This window comes from Solanum pennellii, chromosome 4 (assembly GCF_001406875.1).
Source record: "Solanum pennellii chromosome 4, SPENNV200".
Taxonomy (NCBI): Eukaryota; Viridiplantae; Streptophyta; class Magnoliopsida; order Solanales; family Solanaceae; genus Solanum; species Solanum pennellii.
Genome location: NC_028640.1, coordinates 72,604,342 through 72,627,482, shown reverse-complemented (window position 1 = coordinate 72,627,482; position 23,141 = coordinate 72,604,342). Strand labels below are relative to the sequence as shown.

At 25.2% G+C, this 23,141-nt stretch overlaps 2 protein-coding genes across 3 annotated transcripts; both read right to left on the bottom strand.

Moving 5' to 3' along the window:
- Positions 1 to 23: 23 nt before the first annotated feature.
- LOC107017181 (branched-chain-amino-acid aminotransferase 2, chloroplastic-like) lies at positions 24 to 2,454 on the bottom strand. 2 transcript variants are annotated; one of them, XM_015217453.2, is made up of 8 exons: positions 2,343 to 2,454; positions 2,024 to 2,195; positions 1,758 to 1,934; positions 1,548 to 1,679; positions 1,374 to 1,472; positions 1,075 to 1,287; positions 832 to 944; positions 24 to 190 (listed from the first exon to the last, which is right to left on the bottom strand). In XM_015217453.2, the coding sequence occupies exons 1-8, from the start codon at positions 2,420 to 2,422 to the stop codon at positions 76 to 78; spliced, it is 1,101 nt and encodes a 366-aa protein (XP_015072939.1). In that variant the 5' UTR covers positions 2,423 to 2,454; the 3' UTR covers positions 24 to 75. The 2 variants fall into 2 exon arrangements, with proteins under 2 accessions (XP_015072939.1, XP_015072938.1); XM_015217452.2 differs by having other exon boundaries at positions 25 to 190; positions 2,024 to 2,198.
- A 6,745-nt stretch (positions 2,455 to 9,199) lies between these two features.
- LOC107015985 (branched-chain-amino-acid aminotransferase 2, chloroplastic-like) lies at positions 9,200 to 11,571 on the bottom strand. The gene is made up of 9 exons (XM_015216451.2): positions 11,348 to 11,571; positions 11,162 to 11,214; positions 10,893 to 11,067; positions 10,629 to 10,805; positions 10,404 to 10,535; positions 10,217 to 10,315; positions 9,920 to 10,132; positions 9,681 to 9,793; positions 9,200 to 9,514 (listed from the first exon to the last, which is right to left on the bottom strand). Exons 1-9 carry the CDS (start codon positions 11,405 to 11,407, stop codon positions 9,400 to 9,402), a joined length of 1,137 nt encoding a protein of 378 aa, XP_015071937.1. The 5' UTR covers positions 11,408 to 11,571; the 3' UTR covers positions 9,200 to 9,399.
- Positions 11,572 to 23,141: the final 11,570 nt, after the last annotated feature.

Here is a 23,141-nt window from a genome sequence, read left to right as displayed (position 1 = left end):
TATTATTATTATTATTACACACAACTTGTTCATGCCTTAATATAATCGCAAAGATTTGTTAAAAAAACATTAAAATCATTCGATCTCCACGATCCAATTCCTTTCATCCTTGATAACACCTCGTTGTATCCCTACTAATCTTGAATAAAATTGCTTGCACGACAGATCTGAGCTTATTTTATACTCAATCCTGCACCACAAAAATTAAATACTTACAAAAAGGGATTACATATTGAGAAGCAATGGCTAATTAGTCAATTTTTTTATCATATTTACTAATTGTTCCAATAGTTTGAAATAACAACAATTTGTCTCACTAATTCAAGTAAAATACACCTAGATCCTTTTACTTTTGCTACCAAATACAATAAAATAAGGATAAAGGCGAGTTGAGATAGAAGAGGGGCAAGGGAGATCCCCAAAAACATGTGAATCATCCCTACGAATCACACTATATAAAGATATCTAAAATATAAGATATACGTATTTGGGATATCAGATTAGGGAGAGAAGCGAGCAAGAGAAGAGAGATGCGAGCGACAGGATCAGATACATGTGAATTCACTTTAGATACAATGTATCTAGAACAAATGATACCTAATTTTGACACTATGTATTCGAGATATATATATTTGGGCACGTCAATACATGTATCCGAAGTCTTAAACTCGGATAATATTCATAAAACTGCAAACTAATTTAAACTAAGTAATTAGCTCATAAACTAGTGAAATTTCTATAATTTACCCTCAAAATATATCGAAAGATCTTATAACATTGACTAATTAAATTTGTATCGTAAAACGAATTTTTTTTAATATGGTAATTTACCTTTGGCCTTTATATGTGATACTTCCAACAGGAGCAACACCAACTGCAGTTCCCGTACAGAATACTTCATCAGCAGTAAATAATTCATCAGCTTCAATTAAACGTTCTTCAAACTGTATTTTTAAAGTATATGATTAAAACGCTTAATCAAATCAAGCTAAGCATAAAGTGTTGCATCTGATTTTATAAATAAACAGTTACGTAACGTTATAATGAAATTGTTTTTTTTTTTTTTTAATTTACCGTATATCCAAGATCATGTGCAATGTCCATGATGCTTTTTCTTGTTATTCCTTCAAGAATAGTTCCTTTGGCTATTGGAGTTGAAAGTACATTTCCTTTTACAAGAAAAATATTGCAAGAAGACACTTCTTCAATATATTTCTTATTTACTGCATCAAGATATAGTACATCTGAATATCCATTTGCCTTCGCATTCTTCATAGCTTTTAAAACCTACATTTTAAAAAAAATATCAGTACATAATTATTATACGCATGAAGAATTTTAATAAATACTATATCATATATTTATTTAATTACCGGAGCATAGTTAGTAATGCTTTTGACTCCGCCAGCTCCACCACGTGAAGCACGATGAACATCTTCTTCAACGTACAAGTTCAATGTCGCTGTACGTTGCTGAAATTGCAAAATACATTAATTAATATTCTATAGGAGAGTTATGTATGGATATCTTTTAAATAAGGAACTAACCTTGAAATAATAACCAACAGGACAGGCATAGACAAGAAAAGTGTACTCAGGTGCTGGAGCCAAACCCAAAATAGGACCACTGCCTATTAAAAGAGGCCTAATGTATAGTGCCCCTTTTCCAAAAGGAGGAATCTGCACATTTAATAACAATCCCTCAATTTAATTTTAAAAGTAACAAACTTATTCGATTGGTAATAAATAATTAATTACCCAACGCTTGTTAGCAATAGCCGTTTGCTTAACAGCCTCAACAAATTGATCAGTCGAAGGACATGGCATGCACATCCTCTCTGCACCAATTTGCATTCTCATCGCGTTCTGTTCAGGACGAAATAGAAATATTCTACCATCCTCTCTTCTATACGCTTTTGTACCTTCAAACAACCCCTGTTTAAAAAAAAAAAACGTTAAATATTATTCGAATGATTTTTACTGTACTTTACATTTTGGCTATATAATTTATTTATTTGTTTAACCTGTCCATAGTTTAAGACACCAGCAGCTGGGCTCAATTGGATATTGCCATAACGATTAAGTTGTCCTTGTCTAAATATTCCATCATCAGAGCATTTTGTCACGTACATATAATCAGTTTGCATCAATTGAAATCCAAGGTTGTCCCAGTCAATATAAGCAGACTCGTCATCGCTACTGACATCACATAAAACAATAATATAAATGAATATTTTTTGAATTACAATTAAAAATGCTCACACCGCCTCTACAACATATTATATGGGTATACATAATATACTGGGTGATATACACACAAAAATTGTTTCAAATGAAACTCACCTAGTAGTAGGAGCTATTTGTAAAGAAGTTGTTGTTGGTGTAGAGAATAGGTGAGAGAGAGAAGATTGAGAAGAAGCCATTGATTTTAGAGTAGATGGTAGAAGAAAGTACTAGAGATTGAAGAAGTCTATGATATTTTGGGAGGAATTCATGCACATTATATACTAGAGTTAATTGTGGGAAAAGAACGGACTTCGCCCTTTATTATCTTCAAAATCTACATGATTCTCTTAGTTATCATTAGAAAAAATAAAAAAAATGATAGAGCATATAGTTAGTGCTAAAATACTTTAATACTTTTAGACGGTTGTTATTTATCATTTTATAATGCATTGTATTATATTGTGTTGTAGTATTATTTTAATAATTAGGATATTTGAATCGATTGTATGGTTCTCCGTTGTTACATAATCTCTTGCTAAAAGAGAAAAATAATAGATCATATAGTTAGTGCTAAAATACTTTTTTTAAGGGAAAAAATGTTATAAATCCATTGAATGGGTGGATTGTCCACTTAATTAATATATGAACTACTTAAATGCATGTATATATATACCCTAGTTCTATGGACTATTTTAGATAAGAATGTATCCATTAATTTGGGCATTTGAAATATGTAGTGACTTTTGAAGTGTTTTTTCAATCTGTATAAGAGAGACTTAAAGACATTTAAAATGGACGATTTCTACCTTCTACTCACCAGATCTCTTCCCAATATTGTTGCAGTATACTGATTATATTTTACTATAAAAATGATAAAATTTAGTTTTGCCTCAACAATGGAAAATAGGATAACTATACCCATCCGTCTAATTTTGGTCCCTAAAAAGTCATGGCCGTTTCAAATAATCCAATTATAACTTTCAAAACTTAACGTACTTTAATTCACGAGTAATTAAAAAGGTCAAAATACTAAATGTGTTTTAGAACTATGCAAAATACAATGATTTTATCCAAACTTAATTCGTTAGTGAAAAATGACAAAATCTAAGGGAGAGTGTAATTTCTCTTATTTCTATATAAGCTAATTAAAAAAAAGGGAGCAAATTAATCCTTTTCACTATTTTAAGAGTACCAAATGCTATTTATATGATTTTTATAATTTAAATTCTAATTAGGCATGGATCCATGTTAGAATTCATATATGAATTCAATAATATTTAAATTTGAGATACCTTGATTCCAGCTCATTGATCTTGATTGTTGATTCTTGATTCTCAAATTAAATTGTTTTATTATGATGAGAATTAAAAAAAAAATGAATTATATATACTCTTCTTCTTCATTCTTAAGGCATTAAAATTGTGTGTTCGAGTCATCAAAAGAAAAAAAAAAGGTTAGAAACTCTCCAATAGAGCTAAAACAAAAGAATAACATTGATTATTTGAGATATTCTGTCCATTTTATTTTAATTGTATCTTTAACTTTTCTTACAATGGTCCATATTTACAATATAATTTTTGACACCATGAACTATAAAAAGAACTACGTCTTTAACTTTAAGATGGGAAACTATTACTAACTCAGTTTTTTATTTTATTTTAAGTGATATTTATTCTGTTTGATCGAACAAGTCTAGAAGCAATTTATATATTTTTCTTAAGTATTATATTGAAAGATTACCCTGTGACTTCTTAATTAAGTTACTTTTTTTCTTAATTTCCACAAATTATCCTAAAGAAAGAACAAAGACAAGCTTGCTTTTGTATCTTAATTAAATTGATTATGAAAAATAAAAGAGCATCTAAGTTAGAATTAAATGTATTCCCCAATGGAATGGATTAGAGTAAACATGACTCTTTTTTTCAAGTATGTGTATGTTCACATTATAAATTATACCTTATGGAATAAAAAGGAGTGGTTGTAATAAAATGTATATTAAGAAATAAACGTGGCATGGACTGATGATAAAACGAGGAAATTTCATTATCTAATACCCTCTCCCTCTTATATTACTTGTTAATATGAGTAAAAATATTCTTCCTAAAATATTTGTTAAATTACAAAATTAAAATAAAATTAATTTTTTAGAAGATAGATTATACCTTTTAAAATCAATTATTTTAAAGGTAAATAATACTAATCACCAAAACTTATACCTTAGAACTTAATGCATTCAAAATTTTTAGTCTTTTAAGTTACTATGATTTTTTAAAGTTATATGATTTATATATATTAATAAAAATTTTAATATAATGAACTTGACTCTATTAATCACAATGCATAATAAATTTTATAAATTTGAACGGTTCAAAAAGTTATTAATAACCGTATTTCCGTACACGTAGTCAAAAGAGGAAACGCGTGCATTAAGAGTCCGTTTGAATAAACTTAAAAGAAGTAGCTTTTAAAAAGTATTTTTGAAAGTGCTAGAATTTATTTTTAAAATAAGTAGTTATGTATTAGATAAAAATGATGAAGTTAAAAAAAAGTTATTAATGTATTTGGCAAATAAGTGCTGATAAATACTTTTTTTAATTAAAATGTCTGAAATACCTTTAAAAGTTGTTATCATGATAAAAGTTGATTAATTTAAGATTTTTATATTTAAAAAATAAAACAAAATTAACTTATATTTTACATCCATAAGTAATTATATTTTGCTATCATTCACATATTTCTTTATTATTATAAATTGTTTATAAATAATAATTATAATAATATAATATAAAATACTAATAATTATATATAATAATATTAAATGATAATAATATAATAATATAATAATTTGAAAATAATAATAATAATAATAATAACAATAAATAAAATAATAATAATATATAATAATAATAATAATAAATAATAATAATAAAATAATATGAAAATAATAATAATAAATAATAATAATAAAATAATATGAAAATAATAATAATAAATAATAATAAAAAAATATGAAAATAATAATAATAATTATTATAATAATAATATATAACATATAATATATAATATATAATAATAATAAAAAATAATAATAAAAATTATAATAATGATATATAATATATAATATATAATATATAATATATNTAATAATAATAATAATATATAATAATAATAATAATATATATAATAGTAATAAAATAAATAAAAATAATAATAAAAAAATATACATAATAATAATAATAATAATAATAATAATAATATAACAATATGAAAATAATAATAATACTGATAGTAATAATATAATAATAATAATAATTATCATAATTATCATAATAATAATAATAATAATAATAATAATAATATAAAAAATATTGATAATAATAATAATATATAAAATATTGATAATAATAATATATAAACAACAACAACAACAACAACAACAACAACAACAATAATAATAATAAGACATTATGAAAATAATAATAATAATAATATAATAATAATAATTTATAATAATATATAATAATAATAATAAAGAATAATAAAATAAAGACTAATAATAATAATATATAATAATAATATATAATAATAATTTATAATAATAATAATAATAAAGAATAATAATAAAAAATAAATAATAAAATATTAATAATATTAGTAATTATAATAATAATAATAAAATAAAAGAATAATAATAAAGAATAATAATAATAAAAATAAAAATATAAATAAAAGAATTAAGGGTAAAAAGGTAATATACACTGTCAACATAAAATGAATTTTAAGTTGGAAAAAAAAACCCTCACCTAACTTTTAGATTTTGGCTTAAAATATAAGTCATTTTTTACTTAAAATAAGTTAGTTTGACCAGCTTTTAAGCCCATCCAAACAGGTTCTTAGCGTCTGTTTGAATTGACTTATTTTAGCTATTTTTAAGTTAAAATACTAGCTTTTAAGCAGTTTTGAAATATTTGAGTAAAGTTAAAAAATGTTAATAAGCACCTATTTTCAAGCTAAAATAACAAAAAAAAGTCAAAAGTTATAAGTTATAAATTCTAACTTATGACTTTTGACTTATAAGTCATAAGATAAAAGTCAATCCAAACAGCCCCAAGAAAAGTAACTTTTGATCTAGATTATAAATTTATTGAATTAGTGAATTCTCTATTCCCTTAATAAATGAATGATTTTGAATAAAAATGTATGAGTATTGAACATTTGATAATGTGACTTTAATTTGATCTGATTTGTCAATTCATTAATAGGTCTCTCATTCACAATTGAAAGAGAAATAAGATGATCTCCACATTCACTTTTTTATATCTCTCGTATATATTATTTATAGTATATTATTTATATTACTGTAAATTTTTTATGGGAAACTTACATAAATATATAAAAATAAAAAAATATTTACCATTTATAGCAATAATATCTTTTTTTCACTTGATCACTTTTAATTCATTTATAATACAAGTTTAATACATATTACAAAGAAGAATTTATTATTCATATATAATACAAATTTTAATAATGGATAATACATTTATCACACATTTTAATACGCTTATAATACAATGTGTCAAATTTTAACCAAACAAACAAAATATATTTCAAAAAACAATTATAATTCATATATATTGCATACATAATTCACTTTTAATTCATATTGCAGATTTGACATAGTATTGTTATAAATGGTAATAAATAAAAAGTATTGCTAAAATTAGTAATTATTTATTAAAATGTACTAATTTATGTAATTTTTCCATTTTTTATCTTGGTTCTTTATGATATGTGGAACATATATTTTAAATTTAAATTTATTTAACATATATTGTAGTGTTGAATTATTGAAATTTAAAAGATAAATTTGGTTAGCTATTTTCGTTATTACTTTCCGAGTCCGAGGAACTATTGCTATAGAATCTATTAATAGCATTCAAGGTTAAAGATGACTCCTAGAGAGTTACCAAAATACGAAGTTCTCTTCTCCTTCTTTCTCTTCTTTCTTTTTGATACTTGGTTGGCAGGGTCAGGGCCTTTCTCGAACGTATTTTCCTATATATAATAAGAGGCTATAACAGCAGCTTAGGATTATCCTGCTTGCTTTACCCAGCTGATTATAGCATGGCATTTCATATAAAAGGTTCTAAGATCAAACCCAGTCAACTTTACTTTTTATTTTTACATATATTTTTAATAATATACGACAAGACGCACACATACATATAAAGATAATAAATATACATGATCAGAATTAAGTTTAATAAATTCTTACATGTACCTCAATAAAAATGTCTAAATCTTTACAAGCCACACCATCTATTAGGTGAAAACATTTAATATTTGACTTTCACAAGCCATACATTTAAGATATTCAAGTACCAAATGTGATTGTCTGATTTTTTTTTTCTCTATATTTTTAAACTATATAAACTTGCAAAAACAAAAAAATAATATAGCTGTACTATTAAATGATGACCCCAAAGATGGGTATTCGTTCACTTCCTCATTTGAAGTAAATTACGAGTTATTTTTTTCAAATATCGTTATTTAAGTTGTACATTATAGGTAGCCATTTTAAAATACATTTAGATTTATGATATCTAAAGTTATATATGACTAAGTTCAAATAAATTTGTAATATCAAGTATATGATATTACTTCAAATAAAATAAGTACTATGCAATTTTAATGGTGATTACAAAAATAGATATTTGTCTACTTTAACCTTAAAATTCTGTGTTACTCTTTCCGTTCTATTTTATGAGGCATTTTCTGAATTTTGAGATTCAAACATGTCTAACTTTAATTATAAATTTTTGATAAATTTTTTAAACATTTTAAAGTATTGTTTTGGGCTCCCGTCCAGTGTATGACAAACTTAATTTACGATATTAAATTTACAATTTTCTCTCAAATCTAGATCACTCTTGTAGAATATATATAAACACATTGGGTTTATGATATTCACTTTCATATATTACATATACACTAAAAAAATATAAAAATTTGATTTTGTAGTTTTTTCAATAACTTTTTTTAAAAAATAAACCTCACAAATTGGTGGAGTTGAAGTTCCAATGAACCGGATATTCCCCTCCTGAGCCCAAATTTATCCGCACAGAAAAATTTACCAGCACAGGAAAAGATCTCAATAGGCCTAGGGCAGGGGGCAAGTAGTCTCTCAATTATTTTTAAAAGAATTGACACCATTTGCAATGTCATGTAAAAAGAGAAGAGTGTTTTTAAGATTGTTAATAATTTGTGGACAAAATTAATAATTTTTTCCAACTTTGTGAGAATTTTCAACACATCTCTCGACTTTTTATTAAGAGTTTCACATTCTTAAAAAGGTTTGAGACAACTTGATATACCATGTGGTAGATTAGAGAGAATTTAAATTCACATAGTCAAGTAAAGAGGGTGATTTTAAGACCATCTATAATTTATTGAAAATGAAATTCATTATTCATACTAAATTTATAGATATTTTCATCACTTATTTCTTAAATAACCAACCAACAATTTACATATTATTGTTACAAGTAGTGGTGTGCAATATTTGGAATAAACCGAAAATCAAACAAAATCTAATTGAATTGTATTTTGGATTGATTTTTGATTTATTAATTTGACTTTAAATTAATAATTTACTTTGTTTGATTTAGAATTTAGAGAAACATAAGAATCGAAAAGTAAGAAAAATTGAATATATATATATATATATATATATATAAAGAGAGAGAGAGTAGAGTTGGAGTTAATTAACTATTTTTGTCCCTTTTTAGTTATTGTTTTTCATTATGAATTAACTTTTAAGTAGTGTTTTACATTTTACTTGTGATTTATATTAGAAATAGAATTTTAATATTATTATTTTAATTCAAATTGAGCTATACTCCTTTGAAATTAAAAACTAAAAAATTTAAATTAAACAATATTAAATCAAATCGAAAAACCAAACATTCACATCCGTAATTAAAAGAGCTCCCAAAATCTTATATATATATCATTAATGATTACCAGTAAAAGACAAAACCAAATGCACATCCCTAGTTAGAAGAGTTTGCAAAAGCTTTTATCATTTATGATTACTAGTAGTAAAAAAATATACTATATTGCTCCACAAGCATTAATATAATCACAAAAGACTTGTTAAAAAACATTAAAATCATTCAATCTCCACGATCCAATCCCTTTCATCCTTGATAACACCTCTTTGTATCCCTACTAATCTTGAATAGAACTGCTTGCACGATAGATCTGAGCTTATTTTATACTCAATCCTGCAACAATAATAAATACAACCATTAAATTTGATTATTAAAAGTAATGCAAAAGAAGTGGCTATTAAGTAACATTAAATACTAGAATTTTATATTTGATTAAAGTATTCCAACAGATCTTTCAGCGTTGACTAATTAAATTTGTATATTTGGAAAAAAAAATTACCTTTGGCCTTTGTATGTGATACTTCCAACAGGAGCAACACCAACTGCAGTTCCCGTACAAAATACTTCATCAGCACTAATTAATTCATCAGCTTCAATTAAACGTTCTTCAACCTGTATTTTCAAAATATATGATTAAAACGCTTAATCAAATCGAGCTAAGCATTAAGTGTTGCATCTGATTTTATAAATAAACAGTTACGTAACGTTATAATGAAATTGTTTTGTTTTTTAATTTACCGTATATCCAAGATCATGTGCAATGTCCATGATGCTTTTTCTTGTTATTCCTTCAAGAATAGTTCCTTTGGCTATTGGAGTTGAAAGTACATTTCCTTTTACAAGAAAAATATTGCAAGAAGACACTTCTTCAATATATTTCTTATTTACTGCATCAAGATATAATACATCTGAATATCCATTTGCCTTCGCATTCTTCATAGCTTTTAAAACCTACATTTAAAAAAAATTATCAGTACATAATTATACGCATGAAGAAATTTAATAAAACCATATAGCATATATTTATTTAATTACCGGAGCATAGTTAGTAATGCTTTTGACTCCGCCAGCTCCACCACGTGAAGCACGATGAACATCTTCTTCAACGTACAGGTTCAATGGCGCTGTTCCTTGCTGCAATTGCGATACATTAATTAATATTCGATACGAGAGTTATCTATAGATATAGATATATTTTAAGCGACTTAAATAAGAAACTAACCTTGAAATAATTACCAACAGGACAGGCATAGACAAGGAAAGTGTACTCAGGTGCTGGAGCCAAACCCAAAATAGGACCACTGCCTATTAAAAGAGGCCTAATGTAAAGTGACCCTTTTCCAGAAGGAGGAATCTGCACATTTAGTAACAATCCCCCAATTAAACATTGATCATATCATACAACTTATTTGAGACTGAGACGATGAATCGAAAAATAATTAATTACCCAACGTTTGTTAGCAAGAGCGGTTTGCTTAACAGCATCAACAAATTGATCAGTTGTAGGAGATGGCATACACATTCGCTCCGCACCAATTTGCATTCTGATTGCGTTCTGTTCAGGACGAAATAAAAATACTCTTCCATCATCTCTTCTATACGCTTTTGTACCTTCAAACAACCCCTGTTTAAACAAAAAAGAAATGGTTAAATATTATTCGAATGATTTTTACTATACTTTAGATTTTGGCCATATAATTTATTATTTTACCTGTCCATAGTTCAAAACACCAGCAGATGGGCTCAAATTGATATTGCCATAACGATTAAGTTGTCCTTTTCTAAATATTCCATCATCAGAGCATTTAGTCATGTACATATAATCAGTTTGCATCAATTGGAATCCAAGATTGTCCCAGTCGATATCAGCAGACTCTTCGTCGCTACTGAAACCATCAAATTAAACAATAATTCAGTTGATTGACTAATTAATTATTTTTTTTTCAAGTTGTTGACGCAATTATTTCATCTATAATTTACCTGTAAATAGCAGGCTGTACAGCCGCCTGAGCTGTATAACACCTTGCTGCAACCTGCAAATGCCAATAAAAAAAAAAAATTATTTTTCACTAAAAAGGAAAATTCAATAGTGAGCCGAGCGAGTACATGTAACAATTTATTCGATCGATAAAATTTTTTCATCGAGATTTATAGATGAGAACAAACCTTTGAAGATACAGCTGAAGATTGAAATAATTTGCGAAAACATGCGGCTCCTCGAATCATTTTTGCAGGAAATTTTTTTTATTAAACCTTAGTGTTAGATCTTTGGAGGAAGAAATTAGGGCGGAGAGAAAAATGTCTGCGTATCGTAAAGCAACAAATGAATGTGCGAAATTAAAAGGGAAGGCAATGCAAGTTTTGAGGAAGTTTGTTAGTTGTGATTTAGATTCAAGAGAAACGTGTATTTATATTAGAGGATTGGAGAGAACAAAAGGCTTATTATAATACACGTGGCATTATTATCATTATTTTTATCGACATAGAGATTCAGATTATCTAAACTTTGATTAATACTTTTTAAAAGGAAAATTATATATAATAGCAAATTAATAATCTAAAATAAATGAAGTAGATAGGATTTGATTTAATTATGCTCCAGCAAACGTATGCAAAAAATTGTCAGGCGCCTCTCTCTCAAATATCTCGCTCGTCACTCTCCCGAATCTCACGCGCCACCCTCGCCTTTCTCACTTATACAAACAGAAGGGAAATGTATAAATTGCGTTTCTGTTTGTATAAAGCGTGAGAAAATTATATATACACATGCAAGTACATATATTTTCGTCCTATACACTTATAATTATACAATAAAAATACTCCCCTGCCCAGTTTCTTTTGTCTTTCTCTCTTTCTCGTTTTATAAAATTTTCAAATTGTATCTAATTTCTCTCTTTCTCGTTTTATACAATTCGATTCAACTGTATATTCCTTGTCAAGTCTCTTTTGTCTTCTATCTTTCTCATTTTATACAAATTCAAATTGTATATAATTGTTCTGTACATTTATAATAATACAATTCGTTTTATCCACTTTGTTTTTATACAGTTCTCTGCCTAAGTGTCTTTCTCTTTCTTGTTTTATACACTTCGTTTTATACAATTTGCTTCAACTGTATATATATAACGAATTATACAGTTTCTATGTTTGCTATGGAGCGCAATTATACAAACTTTGCTATAGTATACAAATATGAATTTTTTATTTGCTATATGTGAAAGTTGTCCTTTTTTAAAATATAATTTTTTTAATATTAAAATTTTAAAATTTAAATTTTGATAATATTGAATGATTTAATAATGTAAACTTTGATCAATATGTTAACATATATATTGTCGTAAATATAGTAATTTTTAAAAAAATACTGATAAATAAAAAAAAGAACCAATAATATATAAATTAGACGACTCGTTAAAAAAATAATAATAATACGCCGAAATATAAGAGAGATCGAGATGGGGACAGAAAAAATCTGGCTGCCCCAGTCCTACCACGCCTCCAAATCCTCCTTATTTCACTATAGACTACATTCTTTTCTTTTATTTTTTAATTTTGAACTTTAAAAGTTGACCCAATATCAAGTTGAAATGTTGAATATATCATCCCTGTCTTATAATAATCTTTTTTTTGTTTATGAGAAAGGAGAGAAGATATTGTAATTAAAATATTCAACTATATTTACATGAAATTATGATTAAAGTAATATATTGAGATTATAAACATATTAGTATATGCGTTAGTACTTGGTAGGAGATAAAAAATATTGGTGAAAAGTAAGTTCCATACAAGCCGAAAATAACAACACTTTTATAATTAAAAATATACTTATTTAAACATAATTAGACGAAATTAAAGTTATATATAAAAAATAGTAAATATTACTCTCTCGATTTATATTAACTCCTTTTTTTTTAGACTTTTTTCAATTTTCAAAAAAGTTGAGTTATTTAAAGCTTAAGATAAAAGTTAGCCTATCTAGTCTAATTTGAATTGTGTTATAAAGAATAGTAATATCTTGTTATAACTGATTTTTTTTCGATTATATATCCTTTCGCCACATCCAACAAAAAAAATAAAATTTCTTTTATTATGTGAATTTATGAAAGAATAATAGAAAACTATTTGTATTTTGTATGTGTTGCTTATTCATGTTTTGCTATTTTGTGAAATCATCAAAGATTCAAAGTAGATGATAAAATCATTGAGATCATATCATATATAAACATTGAATAATGTAAGTAACTCTTTGGTATGAAAGTAATTTGCCCCTTTAATTAATCTATTTTCCGTAAAACAAAATTAGTCTATTATAGAGCTTCTTATTATTTTTTTTAAGCACACAATTGTTTTTTTGAAATGATTATGTTTAGCTCGACATAACCATCATATTTTGTAAAACAAAGAAGTCATAGCCAATTAATTCTTTCGTAGCAAACAAATTAAATAGTCATAAAAAAGTGAAAACAATATAAATGAAATAGACTCCTTTTAGATCTAAGTTCCACCAAATTAATACTCCATATGAAAAATTTGAAGAATTGTTATTAAAGAATTTTATCAAAACTTAACATTTGATAGTATTAATATCATCACGTGGATTATTGCATAAGTCTGTAACTCATTAAGACGGAATGATTTATTCCTTCACCCCTATGTAAATAATAAATATTAATTCCATAACCGACTATTGTACTACCTTTTCCCTTTGGCCAATTCACATTTTTATGATAGTTTTTTTTATTTGTTTTGCGCTTTTATAATTTTTTTTATGATACTAATATTTTTATTTTATGAGCATTATGTAAAATTATATTATTGTCTTGTTACATGAAATTGTTGAAGAAGTCATACATGAATTAATGAGTATTTTCTTCTTAGTTAAACGAAAATTAAACATAAAAAAAAATTGATAAAAAAAATATTCCATTAATTTAATTATTAAATAATATATTTAAAAATAATTATTAATAATATATAAAATCAAATCAAATCGATCAATGCACGCATCCTTCACATGCTAACCCTTCTTTTGTAATTATGTGAGTTGTTACATAATCTAATATAAAAAAGATTTAATTAAATGTATTATTCTCATACCTAAACTAAATAATTAAGCAAACCAAACTCATGCGGAACGTGTCAAAATGCCATGTTCCCACTTCCCATCGCGGTATGCGGCTTAGCTCCTCCTTGAGTGGTATACATGCAAATATATATTAGAAAATTAATTTAAATTTTAATTATAAAGATATTAATATTATTATTTCTTTTGAGACAATATTAGTAGAAAATTAACTATGTAAATGCCCTTTTCAATTTTCTGGTTAATAGCTTTTTTTTCTCAACTGAATTCGCCAAATAAAAACTACTCCTCTCTATTTTTTTAGAAAGCTATTTTATAAAATTAAAAAATAAAATAAAATAAATGAATTGTTCAAAATTTAAAATGAACATTTATTTTTTTTTTCTTTTTCCCCCTTCACTTACATAATTTGGGTTATAAGTTCAAGATAGTTAATTACTCGTATTTATAATTTTACTTTGAATTATTTATATTTTCATGAATAATTTAACAATAACTATAAAGGCAAATACGTAAAGTGATGTTTAATTTAATTATAAAAAGAGTAACATCGCTTTGCGTATAATATGTATAAAATATGTTGCTCTTTCATTTCTTGGTTTTGTCTAAAAATATCACGCGTATAGGCAAATTAATATTTGCCCTTTTCTTCCGCAAATAAATAAAAATTTTAATTAAGAGATATTATGTTAATTATTTATATGGAAGAAATCAAGATCCAAGTAAAAGGATATATATAATACCAATATAAAAATTAAAATAACATTATAAATATAGCTTGTTGCTTGCACGTACGACTTGGACTCTTTAAGCATATCTCATCAATCGTTTTCACATATCAAATGTACTCAACATTTTTAAAACATGCACTCCTTGTGTCGAATTAATATTTTTTAATTCTATAATCCAACTCGATTTTTCATTTCCAGTATTAATAAAAAATTAGCATAAAATCTGAAGTGTTTGCCCTTCAGATCAAATTTAATAAAATATGAAATTAGTGATCAACAAAATCTTTTTAAGAAAATAAATTTCCATGGCTGTTGTAGGTGTCCAGTGTGAATGGTATTTTTAAGAAACGTGGTATGCATGTATATATGAAATATTAAAAGAGAAACGAAGAAAATGGCTAATATTTTTTTCTTCAGATTTTCCTTTTTTATATCATCCATATTTGAGATGCTGCAAAATATATACTGAAGAACAGGATTAAGAGCTTGTTTAGTATTGCTACTTAAAATTACTTATTCTTAAAAGTATTTTTTCTATAATAGTATTTTGGAAAAGTGTTTTTTTTAAAAGAATTATTTATGTGTTGGTTAATTCATTCGAAAAGTACGTTTGACAAACAAATTTTCTATTTGACTAATTATTTTTATCTGAGAGTAAAATTATGAAAAAGAACAAGTATCAATGTAATTTTAATATTAAAATTATTTTACTAAAACAGACTATTTTAAATATTTATTATAAAAAAGATAATCAAATTTTATTTTTAGTAAATTGTACATATTTAAATTTTCGATCAATATTATACCTTTTTTGGGAGTTCAAATTTAAATCTTTAATTGTTACTTTCTTTTCTTTTTTCTAGTCTTGCAAAAATATTGCTGTTATTTTTTTCTTTCTAATTTTGCCAAATAATACATAAAGTAATATTTAGAATAGAAAATAATAACATATATACATAAAAAAAAAAAATTCTTAAATGAAACTTAACTAAACTTATGAGATATATCAATTAATTAATAAGAAATATATTGATCAGTATATACATATATATATATATATAAAGAATAATTTAGTCTTTGGAAAAAATTAATTCTTAGCTTCTACTTCATTAACTGATTTGCCAAACATTTACTTTTTCTAAAAATAAATGGCTTTGGCCTCCCGATAGCAGTGCCAAACAAGCTATAAGAAAAATATATAGATAGTTTCTACGTAAGTATTAAATGACATTTGTAGTAAAAATACTATAGAATTAATTAAAGAAATCTTGCTCTTTCATTTCTTGATTTTGTGTTACTTAAATGATTTTCTTACCCTTTTCATCCCTATAACTAATATAAGAATATTATAATAAAGAGATATATGAATAATACTAATATAAATTAACATTATAAATCTAGCTGTTGCTTGCACGTAGGACTGGACCCTGGACATATTTCATCTATTTGTACAGATAATTCAATCATTTTCACATATCAAATGTACTAAATTTAATATTATTTGAGTTACTAGAAAGCATGCAATTCTTGTGTCGAAGTAATATTAATTCTATAATCCAACTCAATTTTTTATTTCCAATTTTATTAATAAAAAATTAACATAATATCTGAAATGTAGCTGTCAAATATTCTGATCCTCTAAAAATAATTAAATGAAAGGGAGAAAGATTGCCTATTAGTCCCAATTTTTCTAGCTGGCCACGAAGTGTTTGCGCATTTGAAATTAATTATCAAAACTCAAAAGTTAGTAAAAGAGAATAATATAAGATGGATTTTGGTGAATTGAAAATACTCATTATATTTGATACACTTCAGACATATATATTATACTAGTTCTAATTTATTTTTATTAAAATTAAGATATTTAAATTTGAATATACAATATACTTTTTTTTTTATACAAAAAGCAGTAAGCACCTAAACAATTTTTATTCATTGAATTTCATAAAAAAGATCAAAAGTACAAAGAAAAAATAACTTTTTTTTATCAAAATAATGTTATATAGGTCTGGACACACAACCTAGGCTATAGAATTTCGAGGTTTTAACCAAACTAATCCATTATATAAAGCCATTCACCAAAATAATATGTTTTTCTAAAATTTTACAAAACTAGTATAAACGTATTCACAGTAACGTTTTAGGATATATTTTATTTTTTAAAAGTTGATGGCGTCAGATTGATATACGTTACTCACAGTAACGTTTTACTTCTAAAACGTTACTCATAGTAACGTTTTAGGAGTATATGTTGCTGAAAATAACGTTTTAGGAGTAAAACGTTACTTACAGTAACGTATATCAACCTAATGCTGTTAGTTTTTTTTAAAAAAAAATATACCCTAAAACGTTACCGTGAAATACATTTATACTAGTTTTGTAAAATTTTAGAAAAATGTATTACTTTGGTAAATTGTTTTATATAATGGCTTAGTTTGATTAAAAATTCTAGAATTTCAAAGCCTAACCAAATGAGGTACGTAAATCTGTTGTCTAAGATGTATTAATGTACATTATTTATTTTTTGGAAAAAGGTTTAAAATGTCCTTAAATTATGTGAAAGTAATGAAAATATTTTCTGTTTATAGAATGATTCAATAATGTCCTTATTGTCAATATTTTGGTTCAAAAATGCCTTTAAACTATGTAAAAAGAAACAAAAATACCCCCCGTTTATAGTTTGGTCCAAAAAATGCTCTCGCTATCGATACTTGGTCGAAAAATGCCCTTATTGTTATTTAATGGGTCAAAAAAACGCATTTTCCAAATAAATATATTATTATTTTCTTTTAGACACATTTTTTTCAATTAATATTTTTTTTTAGAAAAATAACAAATGTTTATGTTACTTTAATTCAGAAAAATGAAAATATTTTTTATTTTATCATCGAGTATTTTTATCGTTATATATATATATATATATATATATATATATATATATATAAATTAATGATAGATATACTATAATCTTATATATATGACATATATTATTATTAAAGGGTACATCAAATTATTCTATTTTAATTGAAAAAATGAGCTTAAAAAGAAAAAAAGTTTCCTACATTTTTATTTATTAAAGTGATTTTAGAAGAATGACAACAAGAATAGTGTTCCTTGATAATATTTTAATTAGGAAGAAGTCATGTTTAAAAAGAAAAAATAATATATTTTATTTGGAGAAAAAAGGGTTTTTGATCCATTTTGTAACTATATGGTATTTTTGAACCAAAGTATTAATTACAAAGATATTTTTGAACTAAAATATAAACGAAGGACATTTTTATTCCTTTCACATAGTTTAAGGGTATTAGTAACTTCTTTTCCTATATTTTTTTTATTTGTTTTCCTTTTAATAGTATTGACCTACATAAATTTTTTGAATCAATCAGTATCACATATTAACACCCCTTGTTTTTAAATCTGCCCCTGATAATATTAAAATGTGGAGTAAAATTTAATTTATTTGAATACATGTTATAATTAAAATATGAACATTAAATAATTAAAATTGTCTTTTTGGATATTTTGATGTGTAAATTTTATCTTTGATTAAAAATTAACACATAAAATTTTTAATAAAATATGAAATTAGGCTAATACTATATTAATAAAATATTTTTAAGAAAATAAATATCAATAAAAATGGTGTTTAGATAATAATGGTGAAATTAGCAGTGACAGTTGATAGTTAAATGATAGCACTAATATTTAACAATGGTGTTAAATGATCATGGTGAATAATAATGTATAATAATGGTTAATAGTGATTATATCAACATTGTCAAGCCACTTCAATTTTTATTTTCTAGGAAATGATGCCTTGACTTTGGACTCATAACCAAAAGTCAAAACAAACTTTCCCCAAATTTGATTCAAAATTGTACCTCTTTGTATATTTAGTAAATTCCTTCTTTTGTTGTCTAATGCATGAAGCTTGACTATTTGGATTTTTGTTAACCTTTTTTGAGTCTTTGTAATAATTAAAAAAAAGAACACTTATTAAAAATGAGGAACTAGATTTTTTTTTTTATTCAATTCTCCACTTGTACAAGAGAACTCATGGGGTGATCTAACATTAGGAATCAGAACATATGCAAATTTTTGGAAGTTAAGAATTATTTTTACTAAATCTTCAGCTCAAGTAAATTCACCGTGATAGCATGATCGTATAATATTTGCTGTTGCGTTATAATAACTAAATCTATAATATTAGTCATTGTTATATTTCATATGCTTTAACATTAAATATACTGTCTTTATTAGGGAGCTTTGTATTCAATACACTTTTCGACATAAATTTAAATTTAGTCGAGTTTTAATATAAGTATGGGACACTCTTGAGAAGAATGCTCTGGTCTGGCATAAATGTCACTAGGTCATTTATGATTTGCGATAGAAAATAAAAATAAAAAAAACAAACTAAACTAAACATACTCATCAGAGCGGCATTTTTAGCTAGTAAAGTTAATATGACAGACAAGTAGTTTTACTACTCTCTTCCTTCATTTTTAATCATTCATTTTGAACGTAACTTGGTGATTAATATTACATATTTTTTGTAATACAATTGATATCTTAATAAAAGTAAAAGAAAGAAAATATTTTTAAATACTAGATAAGTAAAACTGAATGGAAAATATATTTTACTATAATGAATGAAATTAAGTCAGCTTTATAAGAAATAATTTAGTAAACTTATTTATTACATAGAAAATTCAATAACAATACGTGAAGTTAACTCTGCTACGACAATTGTTATGATTATGTTCACTATTTTTGACTTTGATCATACATTTACATATATTGTTGAAATTTAATTAGGTGAAGATAAGACTAATACGATGATAAAGATTGAAAGATGAGAAGCTGGTATCTTGTACTGCTTTTCAAAACCATTACGTATTATTTATTTTTTATATTATGCTGGTAAATTAATTCAACCTAATTATAGTAAAACGTTAATTAAAGAGAAAGAAAAAATTATATTCATACCGATCATGAAATTAATTTACTGTAACAATCTCTTACATTTTACGTATTCAAAAACTATCTGTACGTAAAATTTAATTTAATTTATTCATTTTGATAATATTTGATATGACTAGAATATATAAAATTTCTATACTAATTATATTTATTATATACAATAATTTATGTATTTTATATAAATATAAAATTTAAAATTAATTTACTAGTTGTTTTAGGTTGTTGACCATGCAATATGCATGGAATATGAAATTATTTTGTAGAGCCGTTTTTATTTATATACAAAAAGTCCAAAAAGGTGTGTGTGTTTTTAATATAGTTTGGCAAAAATTAGTTTATATTATCTTGAGAGGCTGGATGATCTAGTTTTGTCAAAATTGAGCTACTGTCCGTTTAGAGTTAATAGAATAATTTTTTTTTTTGTCTTCCTATTGAATATTTGATTCGATATAATACTGGTCACTAAATGTAGTTTTGACTCCTAATTAAAAAAACTTTACTAACATTTGTTCAAAAGTAATACATAAGGACAAATTGAACCTCAATAAAAAAGGTCTGCGTCACTTTTTTGATTACTTCAAAATAGTAATGAGACAGTCAACATTAATTGCAATCACTATTTACTCCCCCTCTCCATTTTTTTTAATAGTTATTTTTAATTATTTGTTTATTTTGACAAATTAAAAAAAAAGACAAAGTTAGTTTATCTATTTTATTTTTAGTTAAATAATTAAATACTTTGAAAAATATATAATTTTTCATCCACTTCGTAATTATTAAAATGATAAATTCAATACGTCATTAATAATTTTCTTAATAGGTGTGCCAATTCAAAAGTAGACAAGTAAAAAGAGACGGAGGGAGTATTTGTTTATATTTCCTCTTTTGACTATTTTTATATATTTGTTTATTTTGACAAATTAAGAAAGAACAAAAAAAAAATCTTATTATACCCTCATTTAAACTTCCTGAATTTTTTTTTAAATTTTAATTCATTCTTTTTAAAACCATAATTAATAAGGGTAAAATTGTAACTTTACTATGTTAATTATTGTTATATTAATATGTGTCATTTCTAAAGGAGCAACTAATTAGGAAAAAAATGCATCATTTAATACTAATGAATATATATCTTGAAACAATAATAACGTACGCATAATTTGAGAAGTAAAATTTAAAGAATATAATGTGTAAAACATCAATTTAAAAGCACAGGGAAAAAAGGAATAAGAAAATAAAAGCGCTAACAACAATGAAAGATACATAACATTCAGAAAATAGTAACAATAACAAAATAATGTTATGAGAAATATTATGAAACAAAAGAGTGTTTATTAAATTGATGACTTTTTTTCTTTTTTAAAAATAATAACTTTAATTAATATGTTGTGTGGTAGTAGTTAGATGTGGAACTTAAATTTGAATTTACCGTTTGTAGTGAAGACGGCTCTGACTTGGGATGGTTTAATTAATCATTTTTTCAAACCTACCAATTATAGACCAAATAAAAAAACTAAATTATATAAATATTTAATTTTAAGTAAAACTTTTAAAATTTAGAACTATAGTTACGTTAGAAAAAAGAATGCAGCACAAACTAAGCCCCATTACTTGTTGAAAAAGGTAGATCCTAATAAGTGCGAATTTTAGAGTTTTAGACTAAAAATTTAATTTAATATAATATAAAATGTCACGTGTTTACCATGCAGGTTTAAAAACATTTTTTGGTTTATTTTACAGAAAAATTGTATAGTTTTATAAGGTAACATTTCCGATCGGATGAGATAACCAATTTTTCAAGCTTTCTTCAAATAAAATGAAACTTATGGGTAAAAATAAGACATCATGAGCTCAAATTTATTCGAAACACAAACATTTGTCAGGTTAATGTAAAGTATTCGTGAGATACAATAAGAACTAGTTGTGGTATTTAGACGGTCACAAAGAAAAGTATAATTCCACTATTAGTGACGACTAAGTTAAAATGTGTGTTCAACCTTTACATATTCATACAAAAAAAATGGATGCACATGACACACAAATATGGATCTTTTTGCTTGAATTGATAATAAGTATCCATATTATATCCCACTATAGAAAGCCCTATTTAATTCGGCCCCATAAACTCACAGCCAGCCCTTATGAAGAAGATTGGGCCAACTTAACCTATAAAGGTATGGGCTCTTGAAGAAAAACTGCTAGGCTGGTCTGTGGCCCATGGGTATTGGATTATCTTGTGCAGTTGGACTGTTTTTGTAACATTCTGAAAATAATTTAATTCATTCTAAGTTCATAATCCTACATACTTTATGTTCTTTTCTCTAAAGCCCTAAAATTGTAGAAGAACCAAGCCACCACATAAAAGATTTGTAACATATGAATTAAAAGATGGGCAACTTTCACATATAACAAACATAAAATTTATATTTATATGTTATAGCAAAGTTTATATAATTGCGATCCATAGCAAACATATATAAGTATAATTCGCTACGTATATAATTGAAGCGAATTGTATAAAACGAAGTGTATAAACGAGAAAGAGAAAAAAACTTGGGCAGAGAATTGTATAAAACGAATTGTATAATTATAAGTGTATAGGATGATTATATACAATTTGAATTTGTATAAAATGAGAAAGAGAGAAAGGCAAAAGAGATTTGGGCAGAGAATGCACTATTGAATCGAATTGTATAAAACGAGAAAGAGAGAAAATATATACAATTTGAATTTGTATAAAACGAGAAAGAGAGAAAAGCAAAAGAGACTTGGGCAAAGAAGTGCTTTTATTGTATAATTATAAGTGTATAGGACAATAATATGTGTATTTGCGCGTGTATATACAATTTTCTCACGCTTTATACAATTAGAAACACAATTTATACAATTCTATTGCATAAAGCGAGAGAGGCGAGCGATAGTAAGCGAGCGAGAAAGGGAGAGTGGCGAGCGAGAACATGAGGGAGAGAGAGACTGACAAAATAGTTTGCTATGGAACACAAATAAATCAAACGATAGCTACTATATTTACTTTATATTATTAATTTGTCATTTTATATAATTATTCCTTAAAAGAATGAGCAATGAGACTTTTCTATATGAATTTGAATTAGTTAAGCCTAAGTTAAAGTGGATACTCCATCCTTAAAATCGGACGTTA

Coding starts and splice junctions, on each gene's coding strand:
- LOC107015985 (XM_015216451.2), bottom strand. CDS start 11,407: ATGATTCGAGGAGCCGCATGTTTTCGCAAATTATTTCAATCTTCAGCT. Junction 10,536..10,628: donor CTCTTGCTAACAAACGTTGG/GTAATTAATTAT, acceptor CTAAATGTGCAG/ATTCCTCCTTCTGGAAAAGG. Junction 10,316..10,403: donor CTGTTGGTAATTATTTCAAG/GTTAGTTTCTTA, acceptor TCGCAATTGCAG/CAAGGAACAGCGCCATTGAA.
- LOC107017181 (XM_015217452.2), bottom strand. CDS start 2,422: ATGGCTTCTTCTCAATCTTCTCTCTCTCACCTATTCTCTACACCAACA. Junction 1,680..1,757: donor CTATTGCTAACAAGCGTTGG/GTAATTAATTAT, acceptor TTAAATGTGCAG/ATTCCTCCTTTTGGAAAAGG. Junction 1,473..1,547: donor CTGTTGGTTATTATTTCAAG/GTTAGTTCCTTA, acceptor TTGCAATTTCAG/CAACGTACAGCGACATTGAA.